Here is an 11,527-nt window from a genome sequence, read left to right on the forward strand (position 1 = left end):
GGTTGGACAGCTAAATTATACAGTAACATTACTCATTGGTCCAATGTTGTCTATCGACTGTACTTTCAGCCAATAACGTCATCGATGTATTATAAGGATTGGACCAATTTCTTTCTCAAAACCTTCGTTATAAAAATGTACTTTACAATATTTGTGTAATTACCTGTACAATTAAATACATAATGTGTGATGTAATGACATTAATTCATATGGACGAAATGTTGAACAAACCTGATTCTAGGACAGACACGATTTGATGAAATATGATCCTCAGGTTTTAAACTAAATTTGCATAGTCCCAGGACTAAGCTATATATATATATATTATTTTATTTTATTTAACCAAGCAATTTTAATTATACCCCCTATATAATTACTGGATAGTCATTGTGTATATTAATTGCTTTAGACAAATTTAAATTAGGTAAAACGGTAACGGTTGCAACATACATGATCAAGAACACCAATGATTTAGGCCTAAAGTTATCATTAAAAGGGCATACATTTTCACCAAAGATTGAAGCAATTCGTTACTATGATTCCGTTTTCAAAATGCAAATGCAAAAACTCTTTTGGAGACTTAAGTTCAAGTAACTTTTTATTCAGAACGGTACACGCCTACCAAATGTGCGAACCCCACTCCATTATGGTTCACAAAAGGGTACGCCAGAAAATATCCGACGCTGAGAGACAGTGGTGAAAAGCAGAATACAGTAGCTCGCATGCCCCCTCCCTACTCCATGACTAAGTTAATTAGCCAGCTCGGGTGCAGGCCCCTCACGTTTACAATGGTTCCCCGAGTCGAAGCAGTAGAGTCCATTGGGGGACGGCAGAGAAAGAAAAACACATTGACAATGCATCTTACACATCGCCGTCCCTGTGGAGTACGTTTGGACACCCATCCCGGTTTGATGTGTGTGTGCATATTCTGTGCGCGATTTTGTCCCGGGGAGAGAGAACCGAGGGCCTTCTCGCGCTCCTGCTCTCGCCCTCTTTGAGTCAATGGTGTTCAGTGGTGTTCCAGCAGCTGAAGTTCTTTATGAAGAGAACAATCTGGAGGGTCTTGTCGGAGTGCCGAGCAGCTGCTGTTTTTTTCTCTGCCTCTTTTCACAAGACACAAGCCTGGAGTGGGGAGGTGAATACACAGACAACTTTCCCCCACCCTGCCCCTGCACTGTAAACCCTGACATACAACGTGAGATGAAGAGTGGCACAGGCCAGGGTAACCAGAAGAGAAAGCATCTTCAATTTGTTCTGTTTCTTGCCTAGGGTAACTAACTTCCTTATTTCATCACTTTGTCAATGTTTTTCAAGATATCTCAGTCTGATTGTGACCCAGAAAGAAAGCTTGAAAAAATGTAAGTCTTAAAACATAGCTACAATATATTGGCACATAATCACATCCTTTACCTGCTGGCTTATTTGAGGCATAGGGGAAATTAAGGCTATATGCTAATAATAGGAATTAAAGGATCACCCTGATTCAGGTTTGGTTAAAGGAGGCCGTTTATAACACAACTTTTATAATATATCCCTTTAAGGATCTTCTTAATATCATTAGCAAGCATCAAGCCACAATCCTTCAAGACATTCATTGTTTCATCAGTAACACATCTAGCCTCTTTTACCATATGATTATGAAAAGAAGTGAAGTTTTTATTCAACCCAAGCTATCACCCAGTGTTAACACTATTCAAGCGGCCTGTCCAGAACAGTACCTAGCAACCTGGCTTAGTCTGGGATGTGTCGGCTGGTGGGTGCCGTAGTGAAGTCAGCGTGCACAGGCAGGCTTTAGGCTGGTGGTTAGGTTATGGACCCTACCAGAAGCCCCTCTAGTGGCTGTCTGAAGGCACCAGGTTTCCTGTGGTGTCCAGCTGCATGCACTTACAGGTGCAGGTCGACACTGGACACTCTGTATGGTCCCTATGGGGAACAGAGAGGACAACCAAAGGTCAATCAATAAACAACCATTAAAATGCAATAACCACCAAAAATGTGACTTCTCACAATGGTATCAAATCTAATCAAATGTTATTTGTCACATTCCCCGGTGTAGACCTTACCATCAAATGCTTAGTTACAAGCCCTTAACCAAATAAAATCAAAGTTTATTTGTCACGTGAAGCTGAATACAACAGGTGTAAACCTTACAGTAAAATGCTTACTTACAGGCTCTAACCAATGGTGCGGGAAAAAAAGGCGTGTGTGTGTGTGTGTGTGTGTGTGTGTGTAAGTAAAGAAATAAAACAGCAGTAAAAAGACAATTGAAAAAAAGAGTAGCAATGCTATATACAGACACCGGTTAGTCAGGCTTATTGAGGAGGTAGGTATGCATATATGTAGGCATCGTTAAAAAGTGACTATGCATATATGATGAACAGAGAGTAGCAGAAGCGTAAAAAGAGGGGTTGGCGGGTGGTGGGACACAATGCAGATAGCCCAGTTAGCCAATGTGCGGGAGCACTGGTTGGTCAGGCCATTTAGGTAGCATGTACATGAATGTATAGTTAAAGTGACTATGCATATAAGATAAACAGAAAGAAGCAGCAGCGCAAATTAGGGGTTGGGGGGGGGGGGGGGGGGCACCCAATGCAAATAGTCCGCGTAACCATTCGGTTACCTGTTCAGGAGTCTTATGGCTTGGGAGTAAAAACTGTTGAAGCCTTTTTGTCCTAGACATGGCACTCCGGTACCGCTTGCCATGCGGTAGTAGAGAGAACAGTCTATGACTGGGGTGGCTGGGGTCTTTGACAATTTTTAGTGCCTTCCTCTGACACCGGCTGCTGTAGAGGTCCTGGATGGCAGGCAGCTTTGCCCCAGTGATGTACTGGGAAGTACGCACTACCCTCTGAAGTGCCTTGCGGTAAGAGGCCGAGCAATTGCCGCAACAGGCAGTGATGCAACCGGTCAGGATGCTCTCGATGTTGCAGCTGTAGAACCTTTTGAGGATCTCAGGACCCATGCCAAGTCCTTTTAGTTTCCTGAGGGGGAATAGGATTTGTCGTGCCCTCTTCACGACTGTCTTGCTGTGTTTGGACCAATCTAGTTTGTTGTTGATGTGGACACCATGGAATTTGAAGCGCTCAACCTGCCCCACTACAGCCCCGTCAATGAGAATGGGGACGTGCTCTGTGCTCCTTTTCCTGTAGTCCACAATCATCTCCTTAGTCTTGGTTACGTTGAGGGATAGGTTGTTATTCTGGCACCACCCGGCAAGGTCTCTGACCTCCTCCCTATAGGCTGTCTCGTCGTTGTCGATGATCAGGCCTACTACTGTTGTGTCGTCAGCAAACTTAATGATGGTGTTGGAGTCGTGCCTGGCCATGCAGTCGTGGGTGAACAGGGAGTACAGGAGAGGACTGAGCACACACCCCTGGGGAGCTCCAATGTTAGTCAGGTTAGTCGAGGTAATTTGTATATGTAGACAGGGGTAAAGTGACTATGCATAGATAATAAACAGCGAGTAGCAGCAGTGTAAAAACAAAGGTTGGGTAAATGTAAATAGTCCAGGTGGCCATTTGATTAATTGTTCAGCAGTCTGATGGCTTGGGGGTAGAAGCTGTTAAGGAGCCTTTTGGACCGAGACTTAGCGCTCCGGTACCACTTGCTGTGCGGTAGCAGAGAGAACATGTACTGGGCCGTACGCACTACCCTCTGTAGCGCCTTACAGTCAGATGCCGAGCAATTGCCATACCAAGCAGTGATGCAATTGGTCCAAATGCTCTCGATGGTGCAGCTGTAGAACTTTTTGAGGATCTGGGGACACATGCCAAATCTTTTCAGTCTCCTGGGGGGGGGGGGGTATTGTCATACCCTCTTCAGAACTGTCTTGGTGTGTTTGGACCATGACAGTTTGTTGGTGATGTGGACACCAAGGAACTTGAACCTCACGACCCACTCCACTACAGCCCAGTCGATGTTAATAGGGGCCTGTTCGGTCCGCCTTTTCCTGTAGTCCACGAACAGCTCCTTTGTCTTTCTCACACTGAGGACAGGATAAGGCACCACACTGCCAGGATTTTGTACAAGACCTACGATGCATTCTGTTGACAAAACTACTCTGATACAGAAAATGTTATCTGAACGTTCCAGTAATGTTCTTACCTAAACCAGCTGAGTATGTGACCTGCATGGCCGCCATGGCGGCAGTTGTGGCACCAGGTGAACCAGTTGTTGAACTGGGCCAGTTTGTTCTCCCTGGTCAGATCCACCTTCTCGTCTGACTTCCCCGTGCCTGGAAAAAACAACAGCGGTATGACTACACACATCTAATCTAAAGAGATTATTTTCTGTAATGAAAAGAGCTATACAGGTTAACTAAATTACTATTAATAATCTGGTTGATGTTTTATAAGCCAATTAAAGTACAGATCAATATCTACAATCATTATCACATTAATGATCTGCTTTATTTCTTTTCTGTGTGATTTGTATTAGTTAGTGATACAACAACATTGTATCACTAGCTAAAATACTGCATGTATGCGTTTCTCTCGCTCAATTACCCTGAAGTGTGTGTATGCACTTGCATTCCTATTTGCATAATAGGGTGTGTAATGAGGAAGTTAGACTGGCTGCAGAACTGTGACAGTAGGGTAAAGTTGAACTTTGACACTGATCCATGACCGGTTTTTCATTCTCTCCCCATATTGTTTATGGTTAGGATTAGGGGAAGGTAAACAGATCCTAGATCTGTGGCTACAGGCAACTTCCACTCAGAGCCTATCTGTGGAGTATACCATGTCCAGTTCCTGGGCAGTTGGACACAGGCGTGCCCATGTTCATGAGGCAGAGCGCACAACGGGGGAGGGGCTTCCTGCAGCCGGGGCAGCTGGTGACCTTTGACTTGGTGGGCGAGCCGCTGACCCCGTACTGGCTGAAACCGCGGCCCTGGTGGGGCATGGCCGAGCAGCTGTACGATATGGACTTCCCACAGAAGTTACAACTCACAAACACCTGCAGCAGGCAACAACACAAAGGTCAAGTGTGATAAGGACTGGCAGGTTAAATTAGAGCTAGCAGAAGCCAACATGAATAGGTTATAGCATCGAGATCATTGTTAAACTTTTGAAGCTAGAGATTAATGTACTCGTCCAATACAGTGCATCATTATCTAGCTGACCAATAACAAATAAACAACTAGCATCACTTATTAATCAGGATAATCATATTAATTATTGTGTTTTAAGTTTATGTAAAACCTGCAAGCAAGTTAGTCACTCAGTCACATCCTCCATGTGAAGATTTATGAACAGATAAACCAAAAGACAGAGACATTAATAACTATGAACAACTGTCCATCTCTTAGTGCAGTGTTCCCTTTCCCTTGCCTGTGCCAGTGGTTTGGAGCTGGGGTCCAGCTTGCTCCTGTGGATGTCAAACTCAGCCCGTTTGTGCCAGAACCTCCATGCGTCCAGCAGGTTACGGTAGTTCTCGATCCAGCACTGGACACGCGGGTCCTTCACCACCTCCCCTGGGGAACCCTGGGAGGGAAGGACACTAGGTCATGAAGCTCCCCTTATAGTGACAAAGGTATTTGAGTTTGAAACAGAATGGAAGTGGGCTCCTGTTACTGTGTCAGTCTCACATCATCAGCATAGCTTCTATGATATTTGTATTGTCACTTTCAAAGTTGTTTTTTGTTTTATCATTAAGCATTTGTACTCCAGCAAATCTTAAAGATTCAACAAATCTATAAGCCTGAATGTGGGGAAAAACCTTGGATAAAAGATCCAACAATCGATCTCGAGCAAAACTTATCTAATTCTAGCCAACATCGGACAGGTGATCGTAGTATGAACCACAAGGTCGATGTGATGTCGAGCTATGCAAGACTATTCAGCCCCTGCTCTGACCATACCTTGAGCATGCAGAAGCTGGCGGTCTGGACGTCTCCGGTCCGGTCCACGTAGCTCTCCATCAGGTCCACTCCGTCTTTGGTCAGCCCCGTCAGCAGGATCCCCTCCAGGTTCCCCACCTCCTTCATCTCACTGGTCAACTTCTCCATGTAGCGAGGCAGCTACATAAAACATAGAGAAAATGAAACAGTCCTTTCAATAGATAGAAACGGGGTAATCAGTGAATCTATTTAGTGTATGTTGTTGTGCATTTGCTGGAGGAGGTCTTACCTGTGTGTCGTTTAGGAACATGCATGCGAAGGCCACTCGGTCCGTTACAGCCACACTACTCTCATACTAAGGAGGGAAACACAACAGGGATTGTATGACTAAGTTTTACTTTTTTTAACGTTGGAATCTTCAAACTACTATGTCAAACACTGCCCTCTTCATGCTGCTGCTGATATTTAGTTTCCCTGAAAACTCACTGAGGCCCCCTCGTGGTCCCTAGCCCCGTTTGACAATTTAGGTACTATAGCCCTTTGTACTTCAGCCTAACATGATAATGAATATTATAAAGGGTTGGATAATGCATATAAAAATCAGGCAACCCAGTTTATATAAATGGTTTACCCCCTTCCCTGCGTACCAGTACTCCGTCGTATGTGCCAGGCTCACTGGTGAGGAAGGCAAACATGACACACAGGTAGGGGTTCTTGAGTTGCAGCCTCAGAGAGCTGCACATTTCCCTCCACAGGGAACTCTTCTCGTCCGTGTAACCTGACAACGCCATAGCAACCACGTTTAGGTTCAGGTCCCCTGCAAGGAAGGAAGGGTGGGGAAGATTGGTTTATTTCGTTGGATAGCTTGGTAATGCATGTACTGTTAACACGCAATATCTAATTAATCTCCCTGTCAGTCTGCGACCAGGAAGTAATTAGTAGCATACTTTATGCTGTGCACAGTACATAAAGTGTATATTGCAAACAAGTTCCAGAGCCCTTACAAAAAATCTTCAAAAATGCATTACATAGCCCTGTCCCAGATGACTCCACGCCAGTACCTCTCTCAGCGGAGGCTCCCTTGTTGAGGATCTGGATGGCCCTACGGATGTCCAGGTTGAAGAGGGCCACGGCGGCCGCACGCTCCCACTCCCCCTCCCCCTCCAGGGAGCGCAGGAAGGGCTCCACGTTGATGTCAGGGCCTCGGTTGATCCAGCCACATAGACGCAGGGCAAGGCTGCGCTCCTCGCTGTGGAACCTTGGGACGTCCGTCTGGCGGTCTGAGCCGCTCCAGCACCGTCGGTTCTCTGTAGTGCCTGGTGGAGTAGAGACAAACGGATATACAAATGTTACTTCAGGGGCTTTTTTGCTCCAATTTGAAGAAAAATCTAGGGAAAACACTGAAAAAGAGTTGTATAACTTACAGTACTGTACCTATGTAGAGTGTTACATAATACTGTCAAGGGTTCAGCCTGTATATTTAGCCTAGATATAAACCTAAAGATGATCTAGATCTTTAGGTTGCTTACCTGAGCTGGACTTGACTATGTTCTTGATGCCTGAATAGACCAGGGCCTGTTTGTTCCCCTGCTGTTTCTGCTCCATGTCTTCAGTGTACTGCTTCATGAGTGATACTTACATAGGAAACGGAACGCTGAGACATCATAAGAACCACAGTGCAAACAGTGACATACAATATAGCAACTTAGTCTATGTACATTGTATCCAGCCTGTCAGGTGTAAGAACAAAGACAAATGATAATTCAAAGAATCACTACAGTGCAAGCAGAACGCCAGGCATGTTTCTCACAAGGACAGTGTCTACTTAAAAATAAACAGAACAACAAATTTAATAAACAGCACATGGATCATCACGGAAACCAAGATATGTTTAGAAATTAGTAAGCACCAGTAATGTAATAAACCAGGGGTATTCAACTCTTACCCTACAAGGTCCGGAGCCTGATGGTTTTCTGTTCTACCTGATAATTAATTGTACCCACCTGGTGTCACAGGTCTAAATCAGTCCTTGATTAGCGGGGAACAATGAAAAAAGACAGTGGAGCTGGCTTTGAGGTCCAGTTAAGATTGAGTGGAATTAAGCAATAAGGCCGGAGGAGGTGTGGTATATGGACAATATACCACGGCTAACAGTTGTTCTTACGCATGACGCAACGCCTGGACACAGCCCTTAGCCGTGGTATATTGGCCATATACCACAAACACCAGAGGAGCCTTATTGCTATTATAAACTGGTTACCAATGTAATTAGAGCAGTAAAACAAAATGTTGTCATACACGTGGTATACGGTCTGATATACAATGGACCTTCAGCCAATCAGAATTCAGGGTTGAAACCACCCAGTTTAGTTTATAATAAAGGATATAGAACAGAGTGTACCACAGGGACTTGAGCTGAGGGTCATCCCCTCCGGCCAGCAAATGGTTCTTCCACACCTGGACCGTATCATGACCATACCTGGACTGGGCCCTCTGCCTCATCTTAGTGGCTATGTCCTTCTCTACAGTACCCTCCCCTCCCACGCCCCCCTCCTCAGCACACTCATAGAGGTGTCTGCCGCAGGCCCACATGAGCGAAGTGGTGGAGCTCCAGGCTAAAGAGATACGTTCGAACACAGTGAAGTCGGTCATGGTGCGATTGGCTGCCGAAACCACCACCATGCGGTTCTGAGATGTGGGGTGCCATGCGAAGCTGCCAATGAGGCTGTTGCTGGGCTGCACGCTGCGCTCAATGATTGTGGGCTCTGTCTCGTCGCCGATGGGCGTGGGCGTGTGCTGCATGTCGTAAAGGCGGATGATGTTGCTGTCGCGTGTCAGCGTGGCCAACAGGCCCATACGTGTAGGGCACCAGGCCACCTGGGAATGAAAGGAAAGTGAGTTGTACATCCTTACATCCAAAACATGTAGGCTACAGCACAATTATGCATTACGCTATCACACACAAAGTATACTCCTGATATGTGCAAGTCGATTGTACCCTGGATGGCAGGGGACAACAGAATTTCACAACAGACCAAAAGAAGCATACCAGTAAGTTACCTTGGTGAGCGGCTTGGGCTGCTCGGTAAGCGTGAGCACTGGCTTCTCAAACTTGCGGAGGTCCCAGATGGCCACCTGGCCCTCAAAGAAGGAGGCCACACGGTCTGGGAAGTGGGGGTCCACTGTCACACCCTGGATGGCCTTGGTATTGACAAAGGTTTTCTGGCTGGTGTTGCGCAGGTCGAAGATGGCCAGGTTGCGGTGCATGCCAGCCAAGAGCAGCTTCTGGTCACGGGGCAGCCAGCAGAGGGACAGGCAAGCATCGTTCTGGCCTAGCTCATACAGGGGTTTGGTCACCACTAGGCCAGAGTCTGTGTCTCCTGACGAGAGACGGATCTTTTCGGTGGCTACACTAGCCTCTGGGGAGAACTTACTGCTAATATCCCATATGAGCACTGAGAAGTCTGCTCTGTGCTTGTCCAGCCCGGCGGCTAGCCAGTTGCTGTCTACAGGGTTCCAGGCTAGGGTGTTGCATTGACGTGCATGCTTGGGCACAAACTCTTTCCCCATTAGCTCCTTGCACTTGGAGTTGTGGCTCTGGCCTAGGCTAGTGAGGACGACCCTACCGTTAGCCTGTCCAACTGCTAGCAGACATTCAGGCTCGTGCTTTGGGTACCAGGCCACACATTTCATGTAGGGGGTGTCAGAGTTGATCGCTAATAGGGTAGCAGCGGTCTCCTCAGAGAGGGGGAGAGCTCCGGCTTTGGTCTCGCCGCTCCCCACAGGTCCGATGCGGTACAGTCCAAGATCTGAGTCACAGATGACATAGCGGTCGGCGTGGTGGGGAGACCACAGAATGTCTGGCTTTGAGCCACTCATTGTTCAAAGGAAGCGCTTCTTGCTTTTTACAACTGGGTATACTGGGGGAAAACAGCATTTACAGTACAGCTGAAAGTTACCAACTGACATCTAGCAAGTAGTCTAGTAGTGAGCAAACGAATGTGTGTAGCCTACTTTATATAAACGAATATGTTGAACCTACTTTCTATAAACTTAGCTGAAGTTATTGTACAAATGTTGTCACAATGTAGTTAGCTACCATTATGTGCAGCACGGGAGCAACATATTAGGTCGCTAACTGCTGGCTAGTGACATGTGACAAGTGGCACAGCTAACAGACGATTTAGTTAGCAATCCAAAGGCGTAAAATAACGATAGGCATGAATTACATTAAAATTGCAAGATGTTAATGCAACATTGTATCTACCGAAATAGTTAATTAAACAAAATGTGGATATAGGATACTTTGTAGCAGATTTGTTAGCAGACTTTCACATTTTTTTGCTATCTTAGCGAGCTACAGTAGTTAGCTAACGTTCTGTCTAGCTGCAGTGCTAGCTAGCTACAATTGTTTTGACATCGCAAGATTAACTTTCCGAAGTACCAGTATCAACAGATCAACCGCAAATAAACATTCGAAAATTGTGTTTCTAATAATAAAGATAACAAATTATTGAAAGAAACTTACAAATTGCTAGACATGTCAACATGGACAAAACTGGGTGCCCACTAGTTACCACAGCCACTAAGTCTAAGTTGCCTATATCGTAAAATTTCATGAAAACAAACATTAGCTTTTTGGTCTTAATTTAAGGTTAGGCATAAAGGTAGCAGTGTGGTTAGGTTTAAAATCACAGTTTAAGAAGATACATTGTAGAAATAAGCGAGCTTTATGATTTTGTGGCTGCGGTAACTAGACGACTACAAAGCAAAGCGGTGATTGTTTTCATGTTACACCAAAATATTTCCCCGGAAAAAAACATATTGCTATTCGATTGGTCCGGTTACGCACAAACCCGTTAGAATTTTGGGGAACACGGCACTGTCAATTCCTAAAGGTGGCGCTACAAACAAAGATGTATGATATTGGGATACGACTACATTTGTATTATATTGTAATAGTAGATATGCATGTTTAATATGCATTTACATCTGTTAATTGATCAAGGGTTTTCAAACTGGAGTCCCCAGACCCCCGGGGATCCGCGGAAAAGTTGGAGAAAGAGAAACAAATTGACCCCTCTTATTTTTCACTAAATTATACGTTTGATTATACGTTTGTTTTATCGAACATGCAGAACATAAGTTAGCCCAAGTTTACCATAGTACTGGCAGGTTGGCCTTATTCTACTGTAAATCAAATTAAGTATCATTCCACGTGGGCGTTAAATGATTCTTGAACATGCGGGGGAGCTTGTGTTCTGGCTCTATCTATTGAAAAAAAAACATAATGCCTGTTTTTCAAGTTAGCGTGTAAGTGGAGAAGAGGAAAATCGTCATAACATGTATCAGTTGGGACTTGTATGTACAACATCCATTTAATCACCATGCAGAAAGGTTACAAACAGTTCTAAATAGCAAATAACGGGATTCAAACGTAGACTGTGGGGAAAGAGAAATGTTTAAAGAAACCACAACGTGTTTAAACTTTTTATCCTCAGCTTTTTACACCTCTATAATGCTTAATGAAGCATAACACGTTATAAGGAATGCATGACAGTCATGTGTACTGTCCAGAGCTACAATATTACGCGCGCTACTAAATCAAATTGTATTGGTCACATACACTTCCTATGGGTGACTACAATTTATTCCGTATCTGTGAGTTTGTAAAACTGAAATTTCATA

At 44.9% G+C, this 11,527-nt stretch overlaps 1 protein-coding gene across 1 annotated transcript; it reads right to left on the reverse strand.

Annotated features, from left to right (window-relative positions):
* Positions 1 to 580: 580 nt before the first annotated feature.
* Positions 581 to 10,635, reverse strand: LOC135520190 (GATOR2 complex protein MIOS-like). Its single transcript, XM_064945564.1, has 12 exons — positions 10,368 to 10,635; positions 8,900 to 9,759; positions 8,227 to 8,716; positions 7,369 to 7,467; positions 6,901 to 7,155; positions 6,487 to 6,656; positions 6,129 to 6,194; positions 5,861 to 6,019; positions 5,331 to 5,483; positions 4,740 to 4,956; positions 4,105 to 4,234; positions 581 to 1,923 (listed from the first exon to the last, which is right to left on the reverse strand). Exons 2-12 carry the CDS (start codon positions 9,716 to 9,718, stop codon positions 1,833 to 1,835), a joined length of 2,649 nt encoding a protein of 882 aa, XP_064801636.1. The 5' UTR covers positions 9,719 to 9,759; positions 10,368 to 10,635; the 3' UTR covers positions 581 to 1,832.
* Positions 10,636 to 11,527: the final 892 nt, after the last annotated feature.

This window comes from Oncorhynchus masou, chromosome 29, assembly GCF_036934945.1.
Source record: "Oncorhynchus masou masou isolate Uvic2021 chromosome 29, UVic_Omas_1.1, whole genome shotgun sequence".
Lineage (NCBI taxonomy): Eukaryota > Metazoa > Chordata > Actinopteri > Salmoniformes > Salmonidae > Oncorhynchus > Oncorhynchus masou.

Coding starts and splice junctions, on each gene's coding strand:
- LOC135520190 (XM_064945564.1), bottom strand. CDS start 9,718: ATGAGTGGCTCAAAGCCAGACATTCTGTGGTCTCCCCACCACGCCGAC. Junction 8,717..8,899: donor AGCCCAAGCCGCTCACCAAG/GTAACTTACTGG, acceptor TTTCATTCCCAG/GTGGCCTGGTGCCCTACACG. Junction 6,657..6,900: donor GGGAGCCTCCGCTGAGAGAG/GTACTGGCGTGG, acceptor CCTTCCTTGCAG/GGGACCTGAACCTAAACGTG.